The 26,650-nt window shown below is 42.9% G+C and overlaps 1 protein-coding gene across 2 annotated transcripts; it reads right to left on the reverse strand.

Annotated features, from left to right (window-relative positions):
- Positions 1-263: 263 nt before the first annotated feature.
- On the reverse strand, positions 264-26,021 carry PIWIL3 (piwi like RNA-mediated gene silencing 3). 2 transcript variants are annotated; one of them, NM_001319896.1, is given in 21 exon segments: positions 690-842; positions 1,520-1,673; positions 2,520-2,648; positions 3,446-3,599; positions 4,033-4,103; positions 5,041-5,144; positions 5,276-5,476; positions 9,723-9,795; positions 10,224-10,405; positions 11,476-11,596; positions 12,082-12,199; positions 12,413-12,539; positions 16,508-16,619; positions 18,588-18,785; positions 19,614-19,694; positions 20,413-20,531; positions 21,318-21,532; positions 22,145-22,273; positions 22,690-22,798; positions 25,043-25,238; positions 25,763-26,021. In NM_001319896.1, coding segments are annotated over 20 exon segments (2,673 nt in total). In that variant the 5' UTR covers positions 25,202-25,238; positions 25,763-26,021; the 3' UTR covers positions 690-725.
- Positions 26,022-26,650: the final 629 nt, after the last annotated feature.

Genomic DNA, 26,650 nt, shown 5'->3' on the forward strand with positions numbered 1-26,650 from the left:
ACTTTAAACAGCTTATCTTCTGATGATGGTACAGCTATCACAATAATGTCACATTTAGAACATGCAGAAGAGAATGAATTAAACAAATGCTAACAAAGCCCTTAATTTACCTTCTTTGTGGGAAAATGACAAAATGTTATGTTCCTGAGCTTCCAACTTTTAAATCCATACTACAGCTCCACCAGAAAAAAAAAAAAATTGATTCTTACATGGGTACAAAGAATAAACTGTTTCACATATAGGCTATTTCTTCCTTACAAAATGTGAAACACAAATTCCCATTTAATTTTGCCACTGTTAAATCTTTGCTGTCCTTAAGGAAAAGGTTGTTTCAAAAATAGGTATGATTTTTCCAAGTAGAATTTACTTGTTCATAGACTTATTCTTCATGTGATTAATTCCCAACCTTTACAATTATAGCAGCTTTACTTGGAGTAGAGGTCTCAGGCACATTGAATCATAAAGTGTATGTAGCAGATTTGAGAGGTAAATTGTGAGTCAAAAACTTCATTGTCAGTTCTCCCACCTGGAGAAGAGAAGCCTCATGTTTAAGTTAGTGATCCTGTTGAAAATAGCTTAACATCTCTGAAGCTCGTCCATGTCAAGAACGGTTTTAAATTCTGATCATACATCTGGAAAAAATATTTCAGGTGTACAGATGCAACATGAGAAGATAAATGTATAGATTATGTTTTTCAGCATCCCATTGTGCTTTCTTCTGTAGGTTAAAGGTAAAAGAGAGATTTTGACAGAGATTCGTGTGGTTGTTGATGAAGACTCTGGCCCACCAAGTAAGCCAGTTTATGGGCATAATGGCAAGGAGCAGGAACTCGGATGATACCCTTTAGGAGAAAGAAAAAAACCATTTTTTTTTTAACCTTTATGTTTACTTCCCCTAAGTTTCCATTTATTATAGATAGCCAAGTTTCAAAAAGTAGATTCAATTTTGTACAGTTTCACAGATGTGAAGGAAAATCAGTATCAAAAAATACCACAGCCACTCTGGAAAACAGTATGGAGGTTCCTTAAAACCAAAAATAGAGTTAGCATATGATCCAGCAATCCCACCCCTGGGTGCAGATCCAGGAAAGAAGAAAGTTTTAACTCAGAAGCATGCATGCACCCCAGCAGCACTCTTCATAAGAGCCAAGGCACAGAAGCAACCTAAGTGTGTGCCAAGAGAGGAATGGACAAAGTCGTGGTATGTTTCTCCGATAGAAAACTCACTCAGACGTAAAGAACGAAATGATGGCATTTGTGGCAACGTGGATGAACCTAGAGATTATCATGCTACCTGAAGTAAGTCAGAAACAAGTATTATACTGCATCACTTAATATGTAGAATCTAAAAAAGCAGGGTACAAATTAACTTATTTACCTAGCAGAAATGGACTCGCAGACACAGAAAACAAATCCATGGTGACCAAAGGAGAAAGGGCAGGGGAGAGGGATAAATTAGGAGTCTGAGATAACAGATACACACTACCAAACTGAAGAAGAAGAAGAAAAAAAAACTTACCGAAAAATTGTAGTACATGTGGCAGAGTCTGTAAGTGAGACCCTGGACCGCATCCGGGCTCAAGTACAGCGTGTCGTGGATGACGTTATAGTGAGTAGGAGTGACAGTCCCAGTACCTTCCCGCACAGACTGACTCACAATGAAAAAATCATACCTAGAATTATAGAACGTGTCGGCCTCACGCTTATTTTAGGAGAGAAATGATGTAGCAAACCTGGTCTCTGAAGTAACATTAATTTATAGAAGTCCATTCTACCAAGCTTCCTTTATATTTAGAAGCCTAACTGTTGAGTGATGACTTGCTAAAGAGCACATCTCCAAAAGACAGGGAAATCATTGATGGGATTAATAACACTCATGGGATTTAAACTCAAAAGCATATGTGCTGATGCCTAGAGGCTTCAAAATAGCACATTAGACGTGGTCATAGGTAATGTGATTCAGGGAAAAATAGAAGTATCTGTCTTTCAAGTCACCAGAATAGATTCAAACACCCTAAATTATGTAAGCGGTAAGGTTAACCAGTTTACTGTCAGTGTTGAATGTTTATATCACCTTATGTTATGCTTCACGTTTATCTTATTCTCCACTGGCTTTGTTTTCTTCAGTCCTTTCCTGCCTTCTACTAGAAGAATCAGTGTTTCTGCCTTTCTTCAAGTTGTGTTCGTTTCTCCCTATTGGTATGAATGTCCTGTTTATTTCTCGCTGTGTGTTTTGCATAACTTTCTTATTTGCATAATTTCTTGAGAAGTTCAAAGTGAACCAGAAGTTCTAACATTTCTACGTAACACCTGAGTCATCTTAGAATGATCGGTATATTTGTTTGGTTTTTAAATTCTGAGAAACAAAATGAAGACAAAAAAAGTTACCATCTAACACGCAAATCATTTTTAACCCTCTTTAGGCCAATTCTTCCTTTCTCATCCAAATCATTCAAACCTTGAAAAATTCTTACTATTTAAATAAAAGGGAACCTTTAAAATAAAGAAAGGTGGCTTACCATTCTGTCCTAGTCACCTTTAGGTCAATAACTGTTCCTGGAGATGGATTGTTAAGTCTCCCTCCATCCTTTTCAATAAAAAATCTGGTATTTATTCGTTTCTTCACCACGATGAAAGTTAGTCTGACCCTTAAAAGATTATGATCACTTGTCACTACTTGCTGTGTGTTATCTCAGAAGCATTCAGAATGTCAAAAACAGCCCAGACTTAGGAGCCATTAAGGGGAGCCTGCAGACGGGAAATGGCAACCCACTCCAGTATTCTTGCCTGGAGAATCCCAGGGACAGAGGAGCCTAGTGGGCTGCTGTCTATGGGGTCGCACAGAGTTGGACACGACTGAAGCGACTTAGCAGCAGCAGACGGCAGGCAGCTTTCTGCCCACCCGTTTTACTGTCTTAGCTCCACTAGCCTGATTCAGGCAGTATAGGAGGTCTCGACTCATAGCCACTCAGATCCTAGGGGAAGGGTCCTTTCCTCCCGAGGTCAGAATTATTTGTACTGTCTATGCTGGCCACCAGGCTTCACTGACAAGCAGATGAGGCCAGAGAAGAGAACTGTGAGAAAGCCCCAGCCCTGGGATGTACAGAACTCCAGGATCGAGAAGCTGGATAAGTACAAAGTACGGACAGGCTGTATTCATGGATGCTAAAAATACCAGAGGTTAACAAACCCTCCTCCATCCAGGTTTGGCAGGAGATTAGATAAAGAGAAAGATTCATGGGTTCCCATGTGGGAAAACCACCTGCTACTCAGGGCTTCTAGGAGAAAGGTATGTTCTCTCCCCAGCCACCCACTGAAGGCTGCTGTGTCCAGCTCTCCAATTCACAAACCACAATGGTTACAGATACTCCTCCCCACCCCCTGCCTGCCCCCAAACTAAAATGCAAGACTTATAAAGTCTGCACTTCATGATGTATATACCTACTTTTGTCCTCTGTAAGAGTTCTCTAAGTAGGACTCCATCTGTTTTACTTCTTGATCTATGAGCGCTTGAAGCTGTCCGTCTCCCACTCCATCTCGATACACAATGATAGAACGTGGCGGAGATGAATTTTGTTCAGACCAGAGCTTCAGGGCAGCTGAAAGGAAGTCAGAAACACATATAAATGAACCATGACTTTTAGAATAAAGTGGCCACTATTTCTGACAACTTCTGGATTCTTCTGTCAATATGGTGGTGGCTTTCAGGACACTGCTAAAGTCCTCCGTCTAGTCCAGACTCAACAAGAGTATGGACATTTTGAGCCAGACAGTTCTTTGTGAAGGTCAGAGGCAGAAAGTATTGCCGTCTCATGCATGGTAAGACATTTGACAGCCTCCCCAAACCTCCATCCACTAGACTAGATGCCAATAGCACCTCTGTCCCCCTGTGAAAACCAAAAGCGTCTTCACTCATTGCCAGATGTCCCTGGGCTGGGAGTTGGGGGAGGAGGGGGATGCGGGGGGAGGGACTGGGCACAAAATCTCCACCCAGTACAGACTCAGGCCCTCCAACCTCCACCAGACACTGACTATACAAGCAGGTTGTCAGCCCCTTGACAAGCTCCTGCCCCGACTCCTGGATGATACACTGAGAGAACCACCTGTTTGGAGAAAAACAAACCATTAGTTTGGAAAACAAGATTAATTCAGAATCAAAATAATGAAGTTAATCTACGCATGCCCCCCCCCCCCCCGGCAAATTCACTGTCAGTAGCTGAGGATCCAACTAAAGATCCGTGTGTTCATGCCCCTGCAGTGATCCCAGTATTGGTCTCTTCCCATATCTTAGACATTTTGTAACATTTTGAATGCATACAAACAGTAAAATAGAATGGAAACAGCCATTAACATTAGCTACAAATTACACATGCTTTGAATACATATGGCTCCTACTGTTGAATTCCACCAGGTACAAACCCTGGGTTTTTTGGCAGACTCCTCATATTTCATAGGTCAGGAGTCATCCTTATGAATCGATTAAACAGCAGTTCATCCGTATGAATCTGCTTGGAGGGAACAGTTTTCTTCAAAACAGCAATAGATACTGTAACCAGTGCTCAGCGTATCAAGGACAATCACCGATTTGCCTCGCATGTCTATCCTACTACACTCTTGTTCACTTCAGTCTTGGGATGGCCTGATAAACAGTCATGACGTATGTTTGTCTCGTCATCTGAATGTGCACTCGGTGGATGGGGTGAGGCATTCTGGCTCTACATTTTCACTGCCTTCTCAGGATTTACATGTAGCAAATGCTTGTAAGGCCCTGAGAGCCCTGCCACCCCCACCATCTGACCCACAGGACAGCCCGTGGTCATGTGGGCATTGTCTTAAGCGGCCACATTTGTCGCAGTTGTCATGCAGCAAAAGAGAATGGCCAGAAGCTTCCACATAGAATGTTTGGGAGCCTAACTTTGCCAGAAGGTCAGGAAAGCACATTGCTAAGAACAACCTGTCCATGGATCTTGCCGGCAACGTGCATGAGGGCCGCCTCTGTCATCTGGTCTCCCCAATAAACACTCCCAAAGATTAACTCACCGCGTCAGGTCTGGATCGATGCTTGCCACAAATCCCGCGACTGACTTCCGTCGACGTTCAATATCGTGGAAACAATCGATACCGATGAACATTGCGTTCTGCAACTTAAGTTTTAAACAGGATAGAATATTGAGTTAGAACAGAACACAAAGCAAATTTACAATTTAAATAGGACCTTAACAAATTCTGCCAAAGATGGATGAAAGCAAGAGAAGCCAACAGAATCCCCACGTACTCCTATGTCCACCTTCCAGAGGGCACCTCCCAGCTTGCAGTTCATCTGCAGAGCAATTTTTGTAGCGATGGTCACTGGCGTCTTAGGTCTATCCAAGGTCCGTTTCAACACGCACTGGCTTGGAATTGGGTAATTGATGCACAGGTATCTTTTTATGCCATCGTAAATTTCCTTGTTGTCAGTGGGCAGCAGGCAAAGGACCTTGAAAGGAAGCAAACGTGAAACTCCCCAAGATGCGAGAACATGATGACGTGGGAAATGGATGCTGTGTCGAGGAATGTAGCGTCGGATCACTGACAAAGTAGAGCCTGTTTAAACAGATACCTGAGTCCATGAGCGTGAAGGGTCTAGAATCACACTTCATTCAACAATTGTTAGTGTGAACATATGGAAGAGACAGGCTGTGAGGTATTATTTGCAAATACGCATCAGTCCCTTAAACCTGCCAGACGCTTCTATGCTGGTCATTTGATTTCCAGGAGTTTATCAAGAAGTCGACACAGTGGGTTAAGAACATGGACTGAACTAAAGCATCATCAAGACAGTCACCATTGATGGATGATCACTATGTGTGGGGCACTCACCAAGCATTTTACTTGATTTGGTTACTTATCTCAACAGTCTACTTAGAAATATTATCCCCATTTTACCCTCCCCCCAATACCAGCAAACAAATTCGGGGAGTTGTTATGGAAATTGCCTGATTTACAAGGTTCCAAACTTTCGCCAGGACCTTCAATAGGATACTAAGCAGTTAGGAAGAGAGTTCTTGCTTGACTTGTTTCTGACTAATGGGAAAAAGTCATCAATATATTCTTTTCAACATAATGATACTTATAGAAGTTTTTGGCAGACATTATCAGATTAGGGCAATTCTTTTCTCATTGTAGATTTAGCAAGTTTTTCTTTTTCAATGAAAGAGTGAAGAAAAAGTGGCTCAGTCCTGTCTGACTCTTTGCAACCCATGGACTGTACAGTCCAGTTCTCCAGGCCAGAATACTGGACTGGGTAGCCTTTCCCTTTGCCAGGGGACCTTCCAAACCCAAGGATTGAACCCAGGTCTCCCACATTGCAGGCGGATTGTTTACCAGCTGAGCCACAGGGCCCATGAAAGGGTATGTATGAGATTTTATTAAAGGAATTACCTGCGTAATCCATTTAATCAAGAGAAATATTAACCATACTATAATTCTCCATACTAACCAGTTCATTTTTAGGAAAGATAGAAGATGTCAAGGTCGTAAAACCCAAAGACAGATTAAAGATACTTCCCAGATTAAAAGAAGACTAAAAGAGCCTGTCAGGTGCCTCAGGGGACCCTGGATGAACAAAAGAATTTATTTGGCCATAAAAGGGGATGAAGGTGGAATTCGAATTAGGTGTGTAGATCAGATAAATGGCTGAGGAAAAACACATACACACACGTTTGTGTGCCTGTGTGCTTATCCATTCAGTTGTGTCTGACTCTTGGCAACCCCATGGACTATAGCCCACCAGGCTCCTTTGTCCATGGGATTTCCCAGACAAGAATCCTGGGGTGGGTTGCCATTTCCTCCTCCAGGGGATCTTCCCGACCCAGGGACTGAATGCACGTCATCTTCATCTCCTGCGCTGGCAGGTGGATGAGCCACCTGGGAACCCATGTGCACACCTGCAGCTGCTGTGAACAGCGACACACAGGTGTATATACACATACAGTAATGTGTAATGAAGAGGAAAGAATGGTCATACGTGGGTAGACATAGAGGGCTTCCCAGGTGGCACTACTGGGAAAGAGCCTGCCTGCCAATGCAGGAGACGTTAGAGATGCAGGTTGAATCCCCAGGGAGGGAAGATCCCCTGCAGGAAGGCACGGAAATCCACTCCTGTCTTCTTGCCAGGAGAACCCCCAGGGACAGAGGAGCCTGGTGGGCTACAGTCCATGGGGTCACAAAGAGTCGGACACGACTGAAGAGACTGAGCACAGCACAACACAGGTAGGTATAGAGAGGGAAAAAGAATGTTTATAGAAATGTGACAAAATTTACTGATTGGGAAACCTGAATGATGGTTGTAAAGAGAGTTGTACTTTCCTATAAGTCTGAAAATATGAAAAGCAAAAAGGTTTTAAAATCTCACGAAAATAGTGGAGCTTTTACACTGGATTGATGTGTACTCATTTTTAAAACAGAAAAATTATAAAAGATCCTCTATTTAAAACAATGGGCACTGTGTTCACAGTTGGCATTTTTACTGCCAATATTGGATTTTGAGGAATAGGTAGTATTATGTATTAATATAAGCTGGTTATTTTATTCTTTTTGCCTTAAATTATTAACTCAATAGATTTCTTTTCCTTCCTAGTTTAAAAAAATCTATAGTTTAAATGTGCTTTTATTTCCTGTATATCTGTCTTACTCCTCCAACTCACACGTTTATAGGAATTAATTTATTATTCAAACACTTATGCTTCCTCATCATGACCTGTTTAAAATAGTGATCTATAATCTTTTGTCTGCACATGCCATAAGGAAAATATTCCCGAACTATGTGAGTACTTATGAACTCTTCTAGTATTACCACCAATTCACTTTAACATTTGGGAAGTTAACATTTAATTTTAGATATAAATATGTGGCTTGATGTCTTCCTATCACATTCAGTGGATTACTTTAAACAGACTGGTTCTGGCCCCCCACCCACCCAATGCCACACAGACTTTGAAATTTGTGAGCCACATGGCTTCACCCCTGCTCATACACATGAATTCCCCTTTGTTATGGGTCTAGGGAGACTTCTGCTGCTGCTACTGCTGCTAAGTCGCTTCAGTCGTGTCCGACTCTGTGCGACCCCATAGACGGCAGCCCACTAGGCTCCTCTGTCCCTGGGATTCTCCAGGCAAGAACACTGGAGTGGGTTGCCATTTCCTTCTCCAAAGCATGAAAGTGAAAAGGGAAAGTGAAGTCACTCAGTCGTGTCCGACTCTTAGCAACCCCATGGACTGCAGCCTACCAGGCTCCTCCGTCCATGGGATTTTCCAGGCAAGAGTACTGGAGTGGGGTGCCATTATGCCTAAAGATATTTTGCACATAATTTCCAGTTGCTGTTTCATCAGTCATTCCAGTTGTTTGGAGTGTATATGATTATAGGCATGTTCTCCCCACCATCTGAAACAAAAAATACCTTAAAATGTTTAAGGGGCACCTTGAATAAGAGATGTTGTTCCAAAAAGCAAAGCCAGGATAAATGGGTAAAAGTGGGACACGTTCCCATTGAAGATACAGATACACTTTCTTAAAAGACATGCCCACAATTAGAAAGGCAGTCTTTCACTTTCCAGGCAGATGCTCAGTGGACAAAGTCATGTCATGAGTTGGGATGCAGACCCACCACCATGGCCTCTTCAATGCCATTCTAACATGTGAGTCTTTGCTGAGTCCCACCAGAGGCTTCCCTGCCCTAGCTAAGCATTTAAGGTTTAAGGCTACAACACCAGAGAAGAATTAAGCATGGTGTTCAATCACAGTGACAGGAAGCAAGCACACAAGACTTAAGAACGGGATTTCCAAAGTAAGACATTTCATTTGAGTATGATAATGGCTCACAGAAAGTAGCCATCATGCATGTGTGCTAAGTCGCTTCAGTTGTGTCCGACTCTGTGACTCTATGGAATGTAGCTCTGTCCATGGGGTTCTCCAGCAAGAATATAGTAGGTTGCTATTTCCTACTCAAGGGGATCTTCCCGCTCCAGGGATCGAACCCGAGCCTCTTATATCTCCGGCATTAGCAGGCACATTCTTTACCGCTAGCATGGTGGCTCACAGAAGGTAGCATTCAGCGTAGCCTAAAAGGTTCCCTGGTAGAAGCTAAAAGGAGAGAGAAGGCTAGGCTCTATGGATAAGCCAATAAGAGGAATATTCTGGTTTTGAGATCAAGAAACAAAAGATCCCTTTTAGGAGCATTTTGGATGATGAAGGAAGAATGTGAGATGAGTTTGAACAAGGCACCCAAAGAAGGAAGGAAAAAGAAGTAACTTTAGTAATTTAGGTACAACACTTTTGACAGCTTGGTCTGAGACATCGGATGGGGAAAAGGAAAAATCCCAAGAGAAATACCAGACAAAAGAAAGGACACTGGAAGAGACCGGATCACACTTTGCAGGTTACAGCTGGAGAGAGAAACAGTACACACGTGACTACCATAATCCATACTACCTAATATTTTTACGGTGTTTTTCAGTTTGAGACTTAAAAATTCTAAGTCCTCAAGCCTGAAAGAATGAGCATAACACAGTGATATTAGGTAGTAGCTAAAACCCCAAAGTCTGTATTGAGCTACATTACAGGGGTAAATTTCTATTTTTTGGCTGATTTGGGAAACCAATGGCAACATCTCAATTCAAAGATATTAATACATTCAAATGCAGCTCACTCACTAAGGAGGGGGCACACATCACATAGACACTTACCATCTGTGTTTTTTGTGAAGCATGTTTTTCTAAGGTTCTTATGTAAGATTGGACTGTATCAGCTGCTTCAAGCCTAGAAAATAAGTATTTCATATTTCAAAGATAATGAAGAGTGCTACATGTAACAAGATTTTATACAGCAATGAAACAAGTATTTGTATTTGATACAAAACAAGATAAGCATTTCAGTTGAAAGTTTTTAAGACAAAACCAAGTTCCATTTTTGGAAATACGGCTGGAAACTAGTTTTTACCATCTCCCCCTCTCCACCCCATCCACTTGCTAATTCTCATGTCTTCAAGATGAAGCCCAATAGCCAGAAATCTACAGATCCCAAGAGTCTGATTTAATACATGCAGGCTGGAGTAGACTTTACTTTTTTGTTCACATACATTTTAGAGTTTGGATAACAAGTCAGAGTCCTACAGTTTCAGAAGTCTTTCCACGTTCAGATTGCCAGCAACCAGTTTTGAAATCATAAATAATTTCTGCTCTACTTACAGTTTTGCATTTCTCACAGTTATGCCCATTTTGGGTGTCACTCTCTGTAGATTCTGCTGCAAGGTCAGGGCTGTTTCATAATTTCCCTTAGTATAGACTATTAGCCAATGATCCAGTGACATTGCTCTAAGTAATGGTGCCTCCCTTGTGTTTTTTGACCAGTCTGCTTTATGGTTGTCAAACTGGAAGAGAATTCCAAGCCATGGTATAAAATTCATTAAAAAAGAAAAACTGACACCATCTAAGACCCTTTCCATTGTAAATGCTGTGGTATTTCCTATGAAACATTATCATTTTAAACTTCAGTCATGATAAGTTTATTATAACTAATATAAAATCTGACATGCTTTCAAACATGTTTGCTAAAAACGTAATCGCCCCCCGCCCTGCTTCCCCCATCCCCATAAGACAGAGTTATAAGAACTTGGACAGAGTTCAAGTTTTAAACGTGAAATTCTCATTCATTAGTTGATCCTTGAAAGCTCCAAAACATTATATTCTAAAAAACGTCCATTAACATCAAGAAATCAACAAGCCACTTGCTTTCTGCTGCCATTATGATGTGTTTTCAAAATGCTGAAGGATAAGAACAGGTAACACCAGACTGCATGAGACAAATATTCAAACTGCATGGATTGGGACTTCCCTGGTGGTCCAATGGTTAAGAGTCTCTGCTCCCAATGCCAGGGGCTCAGGTTCGATTCCAGGTCAGGGAACTAGATTTTTCATGCTGCAACTAAGATCCAGTACAGCCAAATAAAAAATTTTTAAGTGTATGGATCTATGAAATCACAAACAACTGAGATGAGATTACTGGGAGTATTAAACATTGACTTAAAAAAGCAATCTCAAGGAAATCTTTGTCCATTGTAGACTTCAGCAGCTGATCTAATGTATTAGCTATTTTTCAAGATATAGGTTAGTAACACTGGAGTTCTACCATGAGCAATTCTGGGTTATTTTGATTTTAGATATTTGACTTTTAAGGATATTGTGACTCTCTAAGGATACATTTGATAGATTATTGTGCCACAAGAGAATGTACACAATACTATTAATAACAAAGATATAATATATAACACATATGAGTTTACTATATGCCAAGCATGTTACATGCATTTTTACCGAATGCTGACTTGTCCTCTCATAGAGAAAGGACAGGTAGTCTGGAAAGAGTTATTGACACGACCAAGTTAGTCCCTCTTTGGGTTGTTAGTAATTTGACCCAATTCTGACATGACAATTATGAAGCTCTTACCATCCTTCTTCCTTGGTGAATTCTTACATCTTGCAGAGTTCTTCCAGAAAAGGACAAAAACCCCTCCTCGAGTTCCAAATTCCAGTCTCGAAGCTCCTTCTGCACAGTATTATTTCTGAAAGAAAAGACATTTCCACATGACCAAACCCAAGAAAATAAGCAAAGATAATTATCCATTTGCAAAACACAAGTCAGTGTTGCTCTCATCTAAAGATCCTCATTGCCTGTCCTTTGTGTCAAGATGCCGCCAATAAACTCCCTAAACTCTGCAACAGTCCTGTCTTTGTTCTCACATTTGTGCGGGCACTTAGAATCTATTTCAGTCTCACCCTCACAATGACAGAAAAAAATAGTTGCCCTTCCCTCCCCCGTCTCCTCCCAAATATAATTTTCTTCCCCATCATCACTGTTTAATTGAAGAAATCTGAGATGCCAAGTGACCCACACAGGTCTTTACTTCATACTCCCACACAGAAAAGTAGCACTTACTCCACACGGCTTGTGGGATCTTAGTTCTCCAACCAGGGGTTGAACCTGCGTCCTCAGCAGTGAAAGCAGAGTCCTAACCACTGGATCGCCACGGAATTCCCAAGCACTTACTTTCTTAAAGCATCCATAAATGTGAGCAGTTTATGCTGCCTTCTATCAGGATCCATCCTCGTGTGGGTGGACAAGTCTCTCATCATTCTGTAGTCTTTACGCATGTCATCCGTTAAGCCTTTAAAAAAAAAAAAATCTGAACGATAACATGCTGAACGAGCAAGAATAGATTTGTATTAGAAGAGACTTAACTATTGTGTCCGGAAGAAGGAGGAAATCAGAGAGAACACAGGTCTGGGTCATGTGGAATCTTATTAAAAAGGCTGTAAAGTAATATTGGTGACTTTAAAGAAAGGGTGTCTTTTATGAAGATGGGATAAATCCGCAGTACCTGTCAGGTGGCACAGCTCAGGAACCAGCATGATAGGCTGATGAGGTGTGTCCTGTCGGCTCTTTTTCCATTTGCCTTTGGTGATCAAAAGTGGTTGATTTAAGGTAGTGACCACTGTACCATACCGCTGTTGAACAGAAGAACGAACACTGGCATGACCGTTAGCAAAACCTCAGTAATGTCACGTAAATAGGTGCAAAGGTATATTTTCAGGTCACAATAGGAGGCCCAGAGGTGTGGTGATACAGTTTCCCCAAGTTCAAGAAAGCACCAAAAATATTCTAAATGTTCTCTTGATTTGATGTCCCAGGGATCACTGATGGCCAAGGAGAGCAGGACACCCACCAAACAATGGAATCATCGTGCTACCCTTTTTGGTGAGAGGCTCTTGGAGTATGTATTTCTCACCACAGTCATGCCTTGAAACTTTCTAAAACACACTGAGAACTTTTAAGAGGATCCCCGTTACTAACGGAACAAAAAAGCCCTGGCCACTTTTTAGAGTGGCAGTTATACATCTATTCCCAGAATTCCTCCTTGTTTATTAGCCCTAAATCCTTAGCCCTGCTTCCAGTAAGGAAGTTCAGTTCAGTTCAGTAGCTCAGTTGTGTCTGACTCTTTGCGACCCCATGAATCGCAACACTCCAGGCCTCCTTGTCCATCACCAGCTCCCAGAGTTCACTCAAACTCAAGTCCATCGAGTCAGAGATGCCATCCAGCCATCTCATCCTCTGTCATCCCCTTCTCCTCCTGCCCCCAATCCCTCCCAGCATCAGAGTCTTTTCCAATGAGTCAACTCTTTGCATGAGGTGGCCAAAGTACTGGAGTTTCAGCTTCAGCATCAGTCCTTCCAATGAACACCCAGAACTGATCTTCTTTAGAATGGACTGGTTGGCTCTCCTTGCAGTCCAAGGGACTCTCAAGAGTCTTCTCCAACACCACAGTTCAAAAGCATCAATTCTTTGGCACTCAGCTTTCTTCACAGTCCAACTCTCACATCCGTACATGACCACAGGAAAAACCATAGCCTTGACTAGATGAACCTTTGTTGGCAAAGTAATGTCTCTGCTTTTGAATATGCTATCTAGGTTGGTCATAACTTTCCTTCCAAGGAGTAAGCGTCTTTTAATTTCATGGCCAGTAAGGAAAGGCATCTTCTAAGACATCACATACAGAAGTTCCTATCCTGAAGGCAGAAAATTCTTGTACAACAGGGTGCCTGTATTCCCAACCCAAAGTGGAGGTTCTTCATAGATTTTGTTCTTAAGCTGCTTGTTAGCAAGGTCCTCATCAGTAATGAGTTAGCCACATGAATTGTGGTACCATCTGGCATTTAAAGGCTTCCTTGGTAGCTCAGTTGGTAAAGCATCCGCCTGCAATACAGGAGACCCCAGTTTGATCCTGGGTCGGAAAGATCCGCTGGAGAAGGGATAGGCTACCCACTCCAGTGTTCTTGGGCTTCCCTTGTGGCTCAGCTGGTACAGAATCTGCCTGCAGTGCAGGAGACCTGGGTTTGATCCCTGCGTTGGGAAGATCCCCTGGAGAAGGGAAAGGCTACCCACTCCAGTATTCTGGCCTGGAGAATTCCATAGACTGTATAGTCCATGGGGTTGCAAAGAGACGGACACAACCAAGCGACTTTCACTTTCACTCACTGGCGTTTAAGCTTCTGGGAACTTCAAAAGGAGCTTGTTTCCAAAATGAAAACTCCAGGCTGTACACCCTGTGACTCCAAACTTATCAACAGGCCCAGAGAGCATGCTTTAATTTGGCAGAGAAATGATATTGAGCTCACCACATCTGTGCATGGAAGAGAACTGTTCGTTGAGTTAGGTTCAGGCTATAGGACTGAATTTTCACAAGTATGACTGGAAGTAGCACGTCAGCCTACAACTTTCAGCCTAAGGGACCTAAGAGCCAGTAAGCTGCTTCTAGCTCTCTTCTAACATCCAAACCTTGGAGTCCACTTGTTAAGATGGTAGAGCCACAAAGTGGTAACAGATGGGATCTCTGAGCCTTTAAGAGCCAGAAGTATTCAAGCCAGAAGCAAACCTTTTAAAATGAACTCAGTGATATTTCAGTTTGCAACTCCATCAGTGCCTATCTTATCCCAGAACAGTCTCCAAACCAGCTCCTCCCACAGAGTCCCCCATTTCAGTCAATAACGCCACCCTCCACTCACTTCCTCAGATAAAGCCCAAAGGGTTACGTTTCGGTCACCTCTTTCCACCGCTTATCACATCCAAGCCTTCACTATGTCCTCTCCATACTTCTCCCACCGTACTCCAGACCAAGCACCATGTAAGTTAACTGACTTAATAACCTTCTCACGGGCTTCCCTTCCTCCATTTTTACCCCCACGCAGCCCATTCTCATGGAGAAGGCAATGGCACCCCACTCCGGTACTCTTGCCTGGAAAATCCCATGGACAGAGGAGCCTGGTAGGCTGCAGTCCATGGGGTCACAAAGAGTTGGACACGACTGAGTGACTTCACTTTCACTGTTCACTTTCATGCATTGGAGAAGGAAATGGCAACCCACTCCAGTGTTCTTGCCTGGAGAATCCCAGGGACAGGGGAGCCTAGTGGGCTGCCGTCTATGGGGTCGCACAGAGTCGGACACGACTGAAGTGACTTAGCAGCAGCAGCAGCCCATTCTCTGTACATTAGACGAGACATCTTACAAATATCTGCATACGTTGACTGGATGATAACATCCAGGTTCTCTCAAGAACACTCCACCCTTGTTTGGGCTCTGGATACACCATGCCCATCCTGAAAATAGTGTCTTTATACCATCTCTTTTCCTTCATCCACACCCAGCTTGCTCCTTGCTGACATTAGGTATCAGCTTCTCCGAGGAGCTTTTGAAGAATATGCAAACCAAGTAGCCAGAGACGCTCTCCACAATGCCACCCAATTTTAATTGTCTCCATATCCCTTGTAACTATCTGAATAGTTTTCTTCTTTCATCACCTCTCTGTCTACTATGAGAATGCAAGTCCCTCGAGAGTGAGAACTCAATTGTCTTACTAATGTATACCCAAGATATATAATAGGCATTCACTACATGCTTTAGGGATCAAAATGAACTAGCAATAAGTGTGAAACACAAATGAAGATGTCATAATAACCAACCCTTGAAGGGACGTCAGAGGGCTGTGTACATACAAATTCCAAGTAGCTTTGGGTCCCAGTATAATACAGGCTCTTTAAGTGTCAATTTATAACTTTTAAAAAATCATCCATTTATAAATTCTTTCCATTTGTCACATATATCTACCATGCCTTTAATTATCTTTCTTTTATGAGCCAAAACTAGAAAACCAACCTCACCAACTGGCCTCAGTTTATGTCTTTGTGAGCACTTAAATTAAAAATAGAGGAACCCATGAATTAAGAGATTTAACACATAACAGGCAGATAATCATTTCAGATTGCAGTTGGTCATTCTTTTTGAACCAAGTCGTGTAGGGCTGAAGCTCCTCCGTAACGTTCTCATTTCTGAAGTTCTACTATATTTTATTTTCTACCTAACAGCTCATCTACGTATTTAAAACCACCACAGCCACATCTAAAACTGACCGGGAGGGCCATCTTGGAGCCATTCTAATTATGTGACTTTACCCTATAGACAAGGCACTGGAATACATGGATAATTGCTATGAGCCAAGCTACAAATACCCAAAGGGAGCAAGCTTATACACAAATATATACAAATGTACATCTAAATCGGAGAAGGCAATGGCACCCCACTCCAGTATCCTGCCTGGAAAATCCCATGGACAGAGGAGCCTGGTAGGCTGCGGTCCATGGGGTCACTGAGGGTCAGACATGACTGAGCGACTTCACTTTCACTTTTCACTTCCATGCATTGGAGAAGGAAATGGCAACCCACTCCAGTGTTCTTGCCTGGAGAATCCCAGGGTCGGGGGAGCCTGGTGGGCTGCCATCTCTGGGGTCACACAGAGTCGGACACGACTGAAGTGACTTAGCAGTAGCAGTAGCAGTACATCTAAATAAGACTTGAGACTTATACTTAACTATATAATAGTAAAAATTTTTAAGATGAATGCATTTAAAGAAAATTTCATACCTCCTTGTAGTAGTCTACAAAGGAGATTTCACTGCCATCTGATTTGGTAAATGTAGAGCTGGGAGACATCTCCCAAATAATATCATCCACTCTGTAGGTTCTGTTGTTATACCTGCAGAATAATCATGGAACATATGGTATTATTCCTGACTTTAGTGCATGGAACCATATAAAAAGGAAGTGGTTTAAAATCCTACTCTAATTGTAGGATGTATCAGCTTTGTTAAGATTAATTCATATAACATGCAATTCACTCATGTAAGTGTGAAATCTAGTGGGTTTTAGTATATTCACAGAGTCATGCATCCATTTTAGATACATTTAGAATATTTTCATCAACCAAAGAAGAAACACCTTAACTATGAGCTTAACTATACTTTACTATAAGTTATACTTAACTCTAAGTCACCCCCTTTTTCCACCCAGACCTTAAACCACCACGAGCTTACCTCCTGCCCCTATGTGTTGGCCTACTCATCACATTTCATATAAATTGAATTATACGAGACACCCTGACTGGGTTTCTTCAGGGTTCAGTCACACTGCAGCATGTATTGCTACTTCCTTCCTTTTTACTGACAAATAATATACCCTTGTATAGACATACCACACTTGTGTTCATCCATTTACCAGGTGATGAACATTTGGGTGGTTTACACTCAGTCTGTTGTGAATAGTGGTGGTGTAGATATTCATACGCCAATTTTGGTGGACACGGTTTTATTTCTACTCTAGGACTAGAACTGCTGGGTCATATGGTAATGCTATACTTCACATACCGAGGAAATGACAGGCTCTTCAGCGAGGCCATACCAAGTGCATGATGGTTGGTTCCAATTCTTCCACATCCTTGCCAACACTTTTTTACATCTTTCTTTTTCAATTTTAGCTAACCTAGTTAGACAGGAAGTAGCATTTCATTGTGGTTTGAATTTGCATTTCCCTGATAGCTAATGATGCTGAGCATCTTTTCACGTGATTATTGGCCATTTGTATATTCTAGGTGGAGAAATGTCTATTCAGACTCTTTGCTCATTTTTTAAAGTCAAGTTTCTTTCAATATTGAGTTGTAAATACTCTTTATGCTTCTAGACACAAATTGTTTACTACATAGATTTGCAGATATTTCCCCCATTCTGCCAGCTGTCTGTTCACCTTTATGACAGTGTTCTTTAAGGACATTTTGTATTTGGTTAAGTCCAATTTGGGTTTTTTTTTTTTTTTTTTGGCATCACTTGTGCTTTTGGCGACTTTTCTAATTAGGTTTTTGCATAACTCAAATCATTTACTCATGTTTTCTTTTAAAGTTTTTATTTAGGTCTATTTTGAGTTAATTTTTTAGTAAATTTGAATTGATTTTGTATATCCTATGATGAAGAGGCAGGTAAATATACAGCTACCCCAGCAACAGGTGTTGAAAAGAAGACTATTCTTTCCTTGACTGAATTGTCCCCATACCCTTGTCAAAAAGTCAACTGACTTTAATAGTGAGGGTTAAACGCATGGATTCCTTATTCTGTTTCACTGACGTTTATGTCTATCCTTACACCAGCATCACACTGTCTTGATTACTGTAGCTTCATAATAAGGTTTGAAATTAGGAAGTACGGTCTTCCAGCTCTGGTCTTCTTAAGATTGGTTTTAAACTTACTTAGTCAAAATGTCCTCTTATCAACTTAAGATTTCTGGTGTAGAGGGAGATTAAAAACAAAAACTTCCTTCAAATGGAAATTTGCTAGACTATAATTGAGCACAAATTTTTAAAAATAGCTATAGACAAAGAGAAAGGAAAATAAATTTGGAAGAAGCATACACACCCTCATGTGCAATAAGGATTCAGAAGCAACGACCGAATTAACAGGAGGACATGCAGGGACTGCACAGTATTACAATTGACTTCTTATGTTCTTACATACTTCTATGCTGTGTAACTCGGTGAGAAAAAGTATCTAACAATTCTTGCCATTTTCATGCTATTTCTGCTTCTGAATGTCAACATTTAATCATTTTAAAATCCTAGGAACATCTCTAATGAAAAAAACTAAAAGTGATGGCATAGGTTTTCAAAAAGCAGACTTACTTTGTAAGAACAGATGACCCAACTAATTTTCTAAGAATTTTCTCTTTGGCATCTTCTCCTCTGGCTTTTTCACGAGTGTGTGATATTAAGTCATAAGCAGTTTCCATTCGGAGCAGTTTGTGGCTCACATCAGCACAGAGAGTAAGACCAGTTTCATATGGAAGAATAGAAGTAACATAGCCAGGCCATATTTCCAACCTGCAAACAAGTTAGGTGTGGGTGTCAAGATCCCAGCTCTGGACATAAAGCCAAGCGGTAGGGGACCTAAACTCGCCGTCTAAAATGCACACTGTTGCTGTCAGTTTTAGTCTCTTATTTTTAATAATCACTGATCTTTTGAAGGACTTTCAAATACAGACTTTTACCAGATGTGCTAGTTAGAAGTAATACGTCTTTGTTAAATCATTTTTATTACCACTTGCAGCCTTAAACTATTATATATAGGTCCATGGGGTCGTGAAGAGTCGGACATGACTGAGTGACTTCACTTTCCGTTTTCACTTTCATGCATTGGAGAAGAAAATGGCAACCCACTCCAGTGTTCTTGCCTGGAGAATCCCAGGGACGGCAGAGCCTGGTGGGCTGCCGTCTATGGGGTCGCAGAGAGTCAGACACGACTGAAGCGACTTAGCAGCAGCAGCATACTCATGTGAGAATATATACGATTATAATATGTAAATTATATACACATATACCAATAATAGATGCACATAGAGGCAAGTGTTGGATTGACTGTAATTTCAGAGAAATTATCCAAGTTTCAGATGATTGATTTCCTAAAGTTTATACAATAACTGACCATCTTAAAAGTTTATGCTTATCATGCTAGGAATTTTTAGGGTAAATAAATTTTTAAGTTTAAATTATAAATTCAGTTGTAACTTAGTTGTTCACAGTCATTGGATAGTATTTAAAAGATCACTTGGAAATCATACACCAGTTCAGATGAGCAACTTTCTCAAAAGTTTCTATGATTAGGTCTACAGAATGTGAAACTCTGCACTTCATAGACCACTTCATACATACCTATACTCGTTGAACTCAGTCTTCTTATTTTTATTGTAATAGTTGCGACCAATTTGGTTCAAATCCATCTTCTCCAACATTCTAGAAATGGAAGAATAGGTTTTGTTGAAAGTGCAGTGAATATTAGTAAGCATTTGTTAACACACATAAGAATTGGAAGCGTAGCTTTTGTTGAAAGTGAAGTATCAGTAAGCCTTTGTTAACACACATAAGGATGCATTAGAGAGGGAAACGACCTGTCCGTGGTTTTCTTTATACTAACAACATAAAACGCCTGATAATGACTATTAATAACAAGTAAATTATTAATACATTACTGAGGTGAATCCTGAAGTTAATTTAACCTCAAATTTTCTCTTTCGTAATATAAAACAGTATAACATGGAAAGGCCATCAGCATGTCCTTCATTCCTAGAAATGAATCGAAACATCTTTTGTAGTCTATGTGTTCCAAGTTTTGACTAATTGTTCATTATAGTGAGTCTAGAACAGAAAACAAGTATGTTTTCTCTAGAAAGAAATAAGCAGGGATATGCATAGTTGATGTATATTACTTCTTCTAGATAGGTCCCCGAAAGGGAAAGTGGAGGTGGGCGGGAAGTGGAATATTGAAGAAACCCATGGCATTTGCACATGCCTTGCTAAACCTGCAGTGTCATTTCATCTCGAAGATCCTTCACCCTCTCAGAATGTGGGACTTGTCAAGAACTCAAAATGCTAGAAGCAACTGGCTGTGTGCAGCGTCGCTGACACAGAGTAGTGTGCGTCAACTGAATCCGAAGGAAACACGCTTACATACTTTCTAAAGAGAATGTTGTAATAGCGGAGGCAGTCTGGAGAAGTGGTCTGGAGTTCTCTGGAGAGCTCGAAGGTTATCTTCACAGGTTCATTTTTCAACTTGCTGACCACTTCCTTTTTCTGAGAGGAAGAAAAAAAAAATTCCTTTAGTTCTTCCAAGGAAACTAAGCTCCACCATGTGACAGATCAAATTGTCACTTGGCTGCCCAGCACAGCACAAGTGCAAGGATCAGTCTCTCCCACAGATAGGCAGACGCAGGCAAAAAGTGGGATGGGCAAGACCAAAGAGAAGAGTCAGAATAAATGTTCAAGTCAAAACTTTCATTTAAGCAAGTTCCTATGAATTAGTTGACCCTTTACCAGAGAAGTTTATAGGACAAAACAGTAAATTCTTCTCCTAATGGTTTTTTTTTTTTTTTTTTCCTGCTTAAAAAAAAGAGGAGGGAACAAGGAATTTTAAAAATTCTTGTTGTTGCTGTTCAGTTGCTCAGTTTTATCTGACTCTTTTGCGAGCCCACGGACTCCAGCCCTCGAGGGCTCCTCTGTCAATGGAGTTTCCCAGGAAAGAATACTGGAGTGGGTTGCCATTATCCAGCTTCAGTATCAGCATTTGAAACATACTGTGCCATCAGAAAAGGTAAAAGTTTTATTTTACCTTTATGTCAAATAAACTCAGTTTAAGCAGTAAGATAAGACACTAGAGCGTGTCAGTGAAAATTAAACATGGTACGTGGGTTAGTTACAAGTCCTGTGGGCAAGGAGTGTTTAGGATTTCTCCACAAACTGTTTGCGCAGGAATGGTGAGAGTTTGGCTATTCTAGAGTGAAAAATGGGAAAGAAGAACAATGTAGAATGCTACTACAGATGTAGCAGAAGAATGTAGGAAGACGTAGAATACTACTTAACCGTTTCCCCTAGCGAGTGAGGTAACAGCAAAGAGTTTCCATCGTATATACAACGGTTTCCCAGTAACTTTTCAAGTTCAGAGAGTAAAGCTTCCCGTTTGCGTCCATCCTCTATGTCTGGCGTGTAGATGACGTTGTACTTGTATAAATGCCTCTGAGAGCAAGACTTGAGCCGGACATGATTCGAAAATAGCATTACTGGGCTACCTTGCGTGCCTGAGAAAATGGAATCACGTGGCAGTCATGAGATAGTCCGGCTGATCAGACCCCAAACAGACGATCTGGACACCACGATACTGAGAGCCAGAGTTAGATCCAATAAGGGAGGTGGTCAGCAAAAGACATAAGCAGTTATATATCCCTGGCATCCAGAATCCCTCACATGAGTTTAGCTAAGTCCTTATGCAAGCCCACACTTAGGAAGTTCAAGGACAGAGGTATTTAAATACAGGTATTTAACAGATATATTTCATTATTTAACAGAAATATGAAAAGAAAACCTCTGCAGCACAAATGTCCCAAAAGCTGGGGATTGGGGGAGGGGAGCCACTGTATGTAATAATGTTTATTTTTGGGGGGGGTGCAGTTTATTAATCAGTATATCTCAGCACAACCAAAGAACTGGGTCATTCTATCTTAGTGTCTATAAAAGGAAGAGAGGAAAATGAGTACCTCCAGGACTCTAAAGTAAGTCTTAATTTCTGCAAAAGTGAATGTTATTATAAAATGTAAGAAGGTGAGAGAGTACCTCCACTTAAAATGACAGTATAAAAGCATCATAGACACTTAAACAACTCCATAACATTGTATTGTTAATCGCCAGCATACCCTTTGTCGACTCTCTAACGTGGACCAAATTCTGCCGAGTATTTACCACAAAGTCTCGATAATCTCTACCAACATCCCTCTTCTTCCTCAGCAAGGATTCCTGTGATTCAGATGCCGGTTTAAGTTCTTCTATGTACAAACAAGCGTAACAGTTGTTAATTTACACAAAAAGGAAATGTAACTAGAAAGGACAATATTATACCCCAGCTACTAAGATTTTTTTGAGGTAGAAAAGATAGCAAAGGAACCAAACATTACTTAGCAATGGGTCACCAGAAAAGAGGGCTTCCCTGGTGGCGCAGTGGTAAAGAATCCACCTGCCAATGCAGGAGACCCAGGTTCGATCCCTGGGTCAGGAAGATTCCCTGGAGAAGGAAATGGCAACCTGGTCTAATATTCTTGCCTGGAGGATCCCATGGAGAGAGGGGCCTGGTGGGTTATAGTTCATGGGATCACAAAGAGTCAGACACGACTGAGCGACTAACCCCGTCATGTACTAAACATTCTCTGCCCTTCACCGAATCTTTCTTCCTCCCTCTTTTTACCTGAAGGCTGAGACGTCGCTTCTGCTCCTGCTGGTGGTCCAGCCTCAGCCACGTGTCTAACACCTGTCAATGACTGGAGTCTAGGCTGGATTTGACGAGGCTGCTGAGCCTGCATGTTTTGGGGAGATAGAGTAATGTTATCCATATGTTCAACTATCATCCAAAAGCTGTCATATGCCTGCCATGTACCATAATGCATGTACCAGGGCATCCTTGAAAAGCTCATATTCCAGTGACAGAAAATAAATCAACAATTAACTTACAAAGCATGACTATGATAATTGCTGGGGAAATTAAAAAAAAGTAGGAGGAAGCCAAGTATGAAAAATCCTGGAAAGGTGGGGTGTGAAGGAGGCTGGTTGCCTTGACTCATGGGGGACAGAGCCTCAGCGAGAAGTTGACCCTGCAACAAAGACTCGGAGGCAGCGAGTTAACAGACTACACAAACCTCAGGTGGAAGAAAGAGCAAACCTCCTAAGGAAGAAAAGCTCAGGGAAGAGCGAGACGAACTGGGGAAGGAGAAGCAGGAGGACTCAGAGGGGCAGTGGAAGGGTGGCCAACTGAAGGGATTCGCCTCCGACTCTGAGGAGACAGGAGCCCTTACAGGGCGTGGGCTGAACGTGAACCCAAGATATCTGGTTCGATGCTGGGAACAGGCTGAGGGTGAGACCAGGGCAAAAGCAAGATGAGTTAGGAGGCCATTCGTGGGGTCCAGCCAGGGACGCTGGTGGGGTAGTAATAGAGAGGGGGTGAGAAATTATCAAAGACTGGATTTTTTTTTTTGCAAGTCCAGAGGGGACGGCAGTACTTCCTGGTGGTTTCTGTGAAGGGTTTGAGGTCAAGAGAGGATACATCGAAGGTTTCGGCCTCAACAACTGGAAGAAGGGGATTTCACCAAGTGAAGTAGTTAGGGATTGTCTGGGAGGGCAAATCAAGAATGTGAGACATCCACGGGGATGTTCCTTTGTGTAGGAGAAGGGTCTGGCTGGAGATATAAACATGGGAACCTGTCCACTTGCCAGATCACACTTACAGCCATGATACGGATAAGATGACCAAGGGTGTGAGCGCACGGATCACAGAGAAGAGGCCCAAGGATTAGGTCCTGGGCATTTCAACAGCACAGGAGGAGAACCCAGCCAAGGGAAGCTTACAGCAGTGGCTAATGAAGTCAGCAGAGAGCCAAGGGTGTGCAGTGACAGGACCACCACACAAGGAGATGACCAAGGAGAGAAGAGGGCTCAACAGTTCCAAGTATGAGCCATAGGCAAGACCTCGGAGGACTGACCTGGAGAAGTGACAAAGTAGAGGATACTAGGAAGGCCTGACCAGAGCCTTTTCAGCAGAGGGATGGGGAGACCCCTGGCTGGAGCAAAGAGACAAGGCGGAAATAAGGGCTGGTGTTTGGAGTAGACACCAGACTTCTCTGATGAGAAGAGAAAGAAAGTTAACTATGGGGAAAGCGGAACCCACGAGAGGATTGTTGTTGGTGGGAGTCAGCTCAGCCGGCTGTAGGCAGATGGGAATGACCTAGGACTCAGGAGATAAGAAAGAGAGATTCAGGGGATGGAGAGTTGGCTAAGGGACCTCAGGCAGGAGCAGAGCCCGTGCCCTGGGGTCTCAGGTAAGGGGCCAAGGCCAGGATGCGGAGATTCAGTGAAGACAGCACTGAAGTTCTGCTTGGGTGCTGTATTTGTCTTAGTGACATAGAAGCTGATGTTGGAGGCTGAAAATGAAGATGGAGGAAGAGCCAGAGGAGGGACAGAGCAGGCAGCAGGGGGAGAGGATAGGGGATCAACAGTCCTGGAGGAGAAAGAATGGGACTACTGGGGTCATGGGACTGCTGGGCCAGCCCCAGATTCAATCAGAGGTTGTAAAAGCCAGACCCACCCCGCCTCTCCTCAGCACACAAAGAGGACAGGGGATAAGAGAAGACCGAAATGCCTCGGAACAGCAGGGATACCAAGTTTTAAACAAAACAGGAAATTCTGTCCAACTCAGTCTGTTCACACGCTTGAATAAAATCGCCCGCATTGAGGTCACTCCCCAAAGAGGAGTCACTGGCTGAGGCCAAGGGATCTGGGTGCCTTTCCATCCACTCAGGGTTGGAAGAAAGCCTGTGTGCACCTGTGAAGATACACACGAGAAAGGGAAGCAAGCAGTGGAGACAAAGCCTACCCACACGGGCAGCCCAACCACAGAGTCCGACTTTTCTCATGAGTTTCTGTCTGCTCTCTCTCAGCAGGAGCGAACTCCATAGCAGGAGAGGAGCTGTACGGCTGAGCCACCAATCTCCCTCTTTTCTGGAAAGGCAGCATCTTTTGCATAAAGAGAACAACGTGAGGGAGCTCACCGCTGTGCCGCGTCTCACTAAGTCAGCGAAGCTCAGTGGTGGGTCTGTCCTGGGCACTGGAGGCATTGGGTGTCCCCTCGCCGCCTCGGGCTGAGCGGGCTCCGAGGGTGGTGTATCCCGCCGTCTGCCTCGGGCGTGAACTCTGGCCCTGCCGGTCATCGCTGTCCTGAATCCGATGGCCCTGAAGGGGAGAGGCCTTTAAAGAACACAGTCATGTTAGACATCTCTGCACTGTTGCCTGGGATTTTTTTTTTTTTAACTGTAAGCATCAGGTTACTAACTACACATGATTGCCAACCACACCAACAAAAGGGATTGCTGCTAAATTAGTTAGAGGAGTGTCCCGTAATAAAAGACAGGGGACCTGGGAAGATACTCATTGGAGTTTAAGAAGATTGTTGATTGTGATTTTTTTCCTCACGTGGATTCACAAGACACTATGGTCAAAGTGCTTGCTGGGACTACTCAGGTGTGTCCTGAGATCTCACCTACGAGGCATCCCCAGAGCACAGTGAGGAGCCCAATGTCCCCTAGACTTTAACACACTCACAAACACACACACACCCTTAAACTGCTACCACCCACACACACACACCCTTAAACTGCTACAACATACACATACCCAAACTGCTACCACACACACACACCCACACACACCCTTAAACCTCGACTCCACCGGTCTCCGGTCTTGGTCCTCTGGACTCGGCCCACACAGCTCACCTTCCGTCTTTCCTCCTCTGAGATTAGGAAGATCTGTGTGTGATGCGCCCACAGTTGTGTGCCCTCGGGTCCCTCTCCTCTAGCCCCACGGTGTCTGAACACCAATTTCTGCGGGGTTAGAGGTGCAGACCTCCTTTCCAAAAGAGTTATCCCTCCTCAGGACACAGTCCTGTGCCCCCAAAGCAGTCACCAAGCAGAGGTGGGACTGGAGAGAGGACAAGCCCGACTGCCTTGCGGGACGTACCTCACCGCCCCCGCCAGCAGGGCCCACCCCAATTTCAATTTCAACCCTGCTGCCCCGCCTCTTCCGGCGCCGCCTCCATCTCGGCCCAAGTGCAGCCGACTCTGAGTCGCACCTGGCGAAGTTGAGCGATGCTCCCAGTGTTGGGGAGGGGTTGAGGGGCTGCTCTGCCTGCCCTCAGGCCCACCTGATCCTGCCTCTCAGCCATTCACCGATTAACCCGCCAGGTGATTTTACCAAATGAGGTGCACTTGAAACTCCAGAAACTGATGTCCTTGGCACAGTAATTGTTGTTGTTGTTAAGCTGCTAAGTCATGTCTGACTTCTGTGACAACCCCATGGACTACAGCCTGGCCCGTTACAGCCCAATCCTCTGTCCATGGGATTCCCATGCAAGAATACTGGAGTGGGTTGCCCTTTCCTTCTTCAGAGAATATCCCCAATCCAGGGATTGAACCCACATCTCCTGCTTGGCAGGCGGATTCTTTACCCCTGAGCCACCTGGGAAGCCCTTAGCACTTAATACTTGAACTAAATCCCTGCTGTTGCCAATGTAGCCAAGTTGTAGCTGCTGTGACCGTCTTTGGACTCTAACGTTGGCTCCTCCCTAATCGTCTCCTGGCACACACATCCCTACAAGAGGATTT

The sequence above is a fragment of the Bos taurus genome, chromosome 17 (assembly GCF_002263795.3).
Source record: "Bos taurus isolate L1 Dominette 01449 registration number 42190680 breed Hereford chromosome 17, ARS-UCD2.0, whole genome shotgun sequence".
NCBI classification, from domain to species: Eukaryota; Metazoa; Chordata; class Mammalia; order Artiodactyla; family Bovidae; genus Bos; species Bos taurus.

Excerpts from the sequence above, each read along its gene's own strand:
- PIWIL3 (XM_024977452.2), bottom strand. The coding sequence starts at position 25,201 with ATGACCGGCAGGGCCAGAGTTCACGCCCGAGGCAGACGGCGGGATACA. Across the intron at positions 22,799-25,042 it reads TAGTGAGACGCGGCACAGCG|GCTCAGCAGCCTCGTCAAAT; the intron begins GTGAGCTCCCTC and ends CAAAACATGCAG. Across the intron at positions 16,620-18,587 it reads GGGTCATCTGTTCTTACAAA|GTATAACAACAGAACCTACA; the intron begins GTAAGTCTGCTT and ends ATTATTCTGCAG.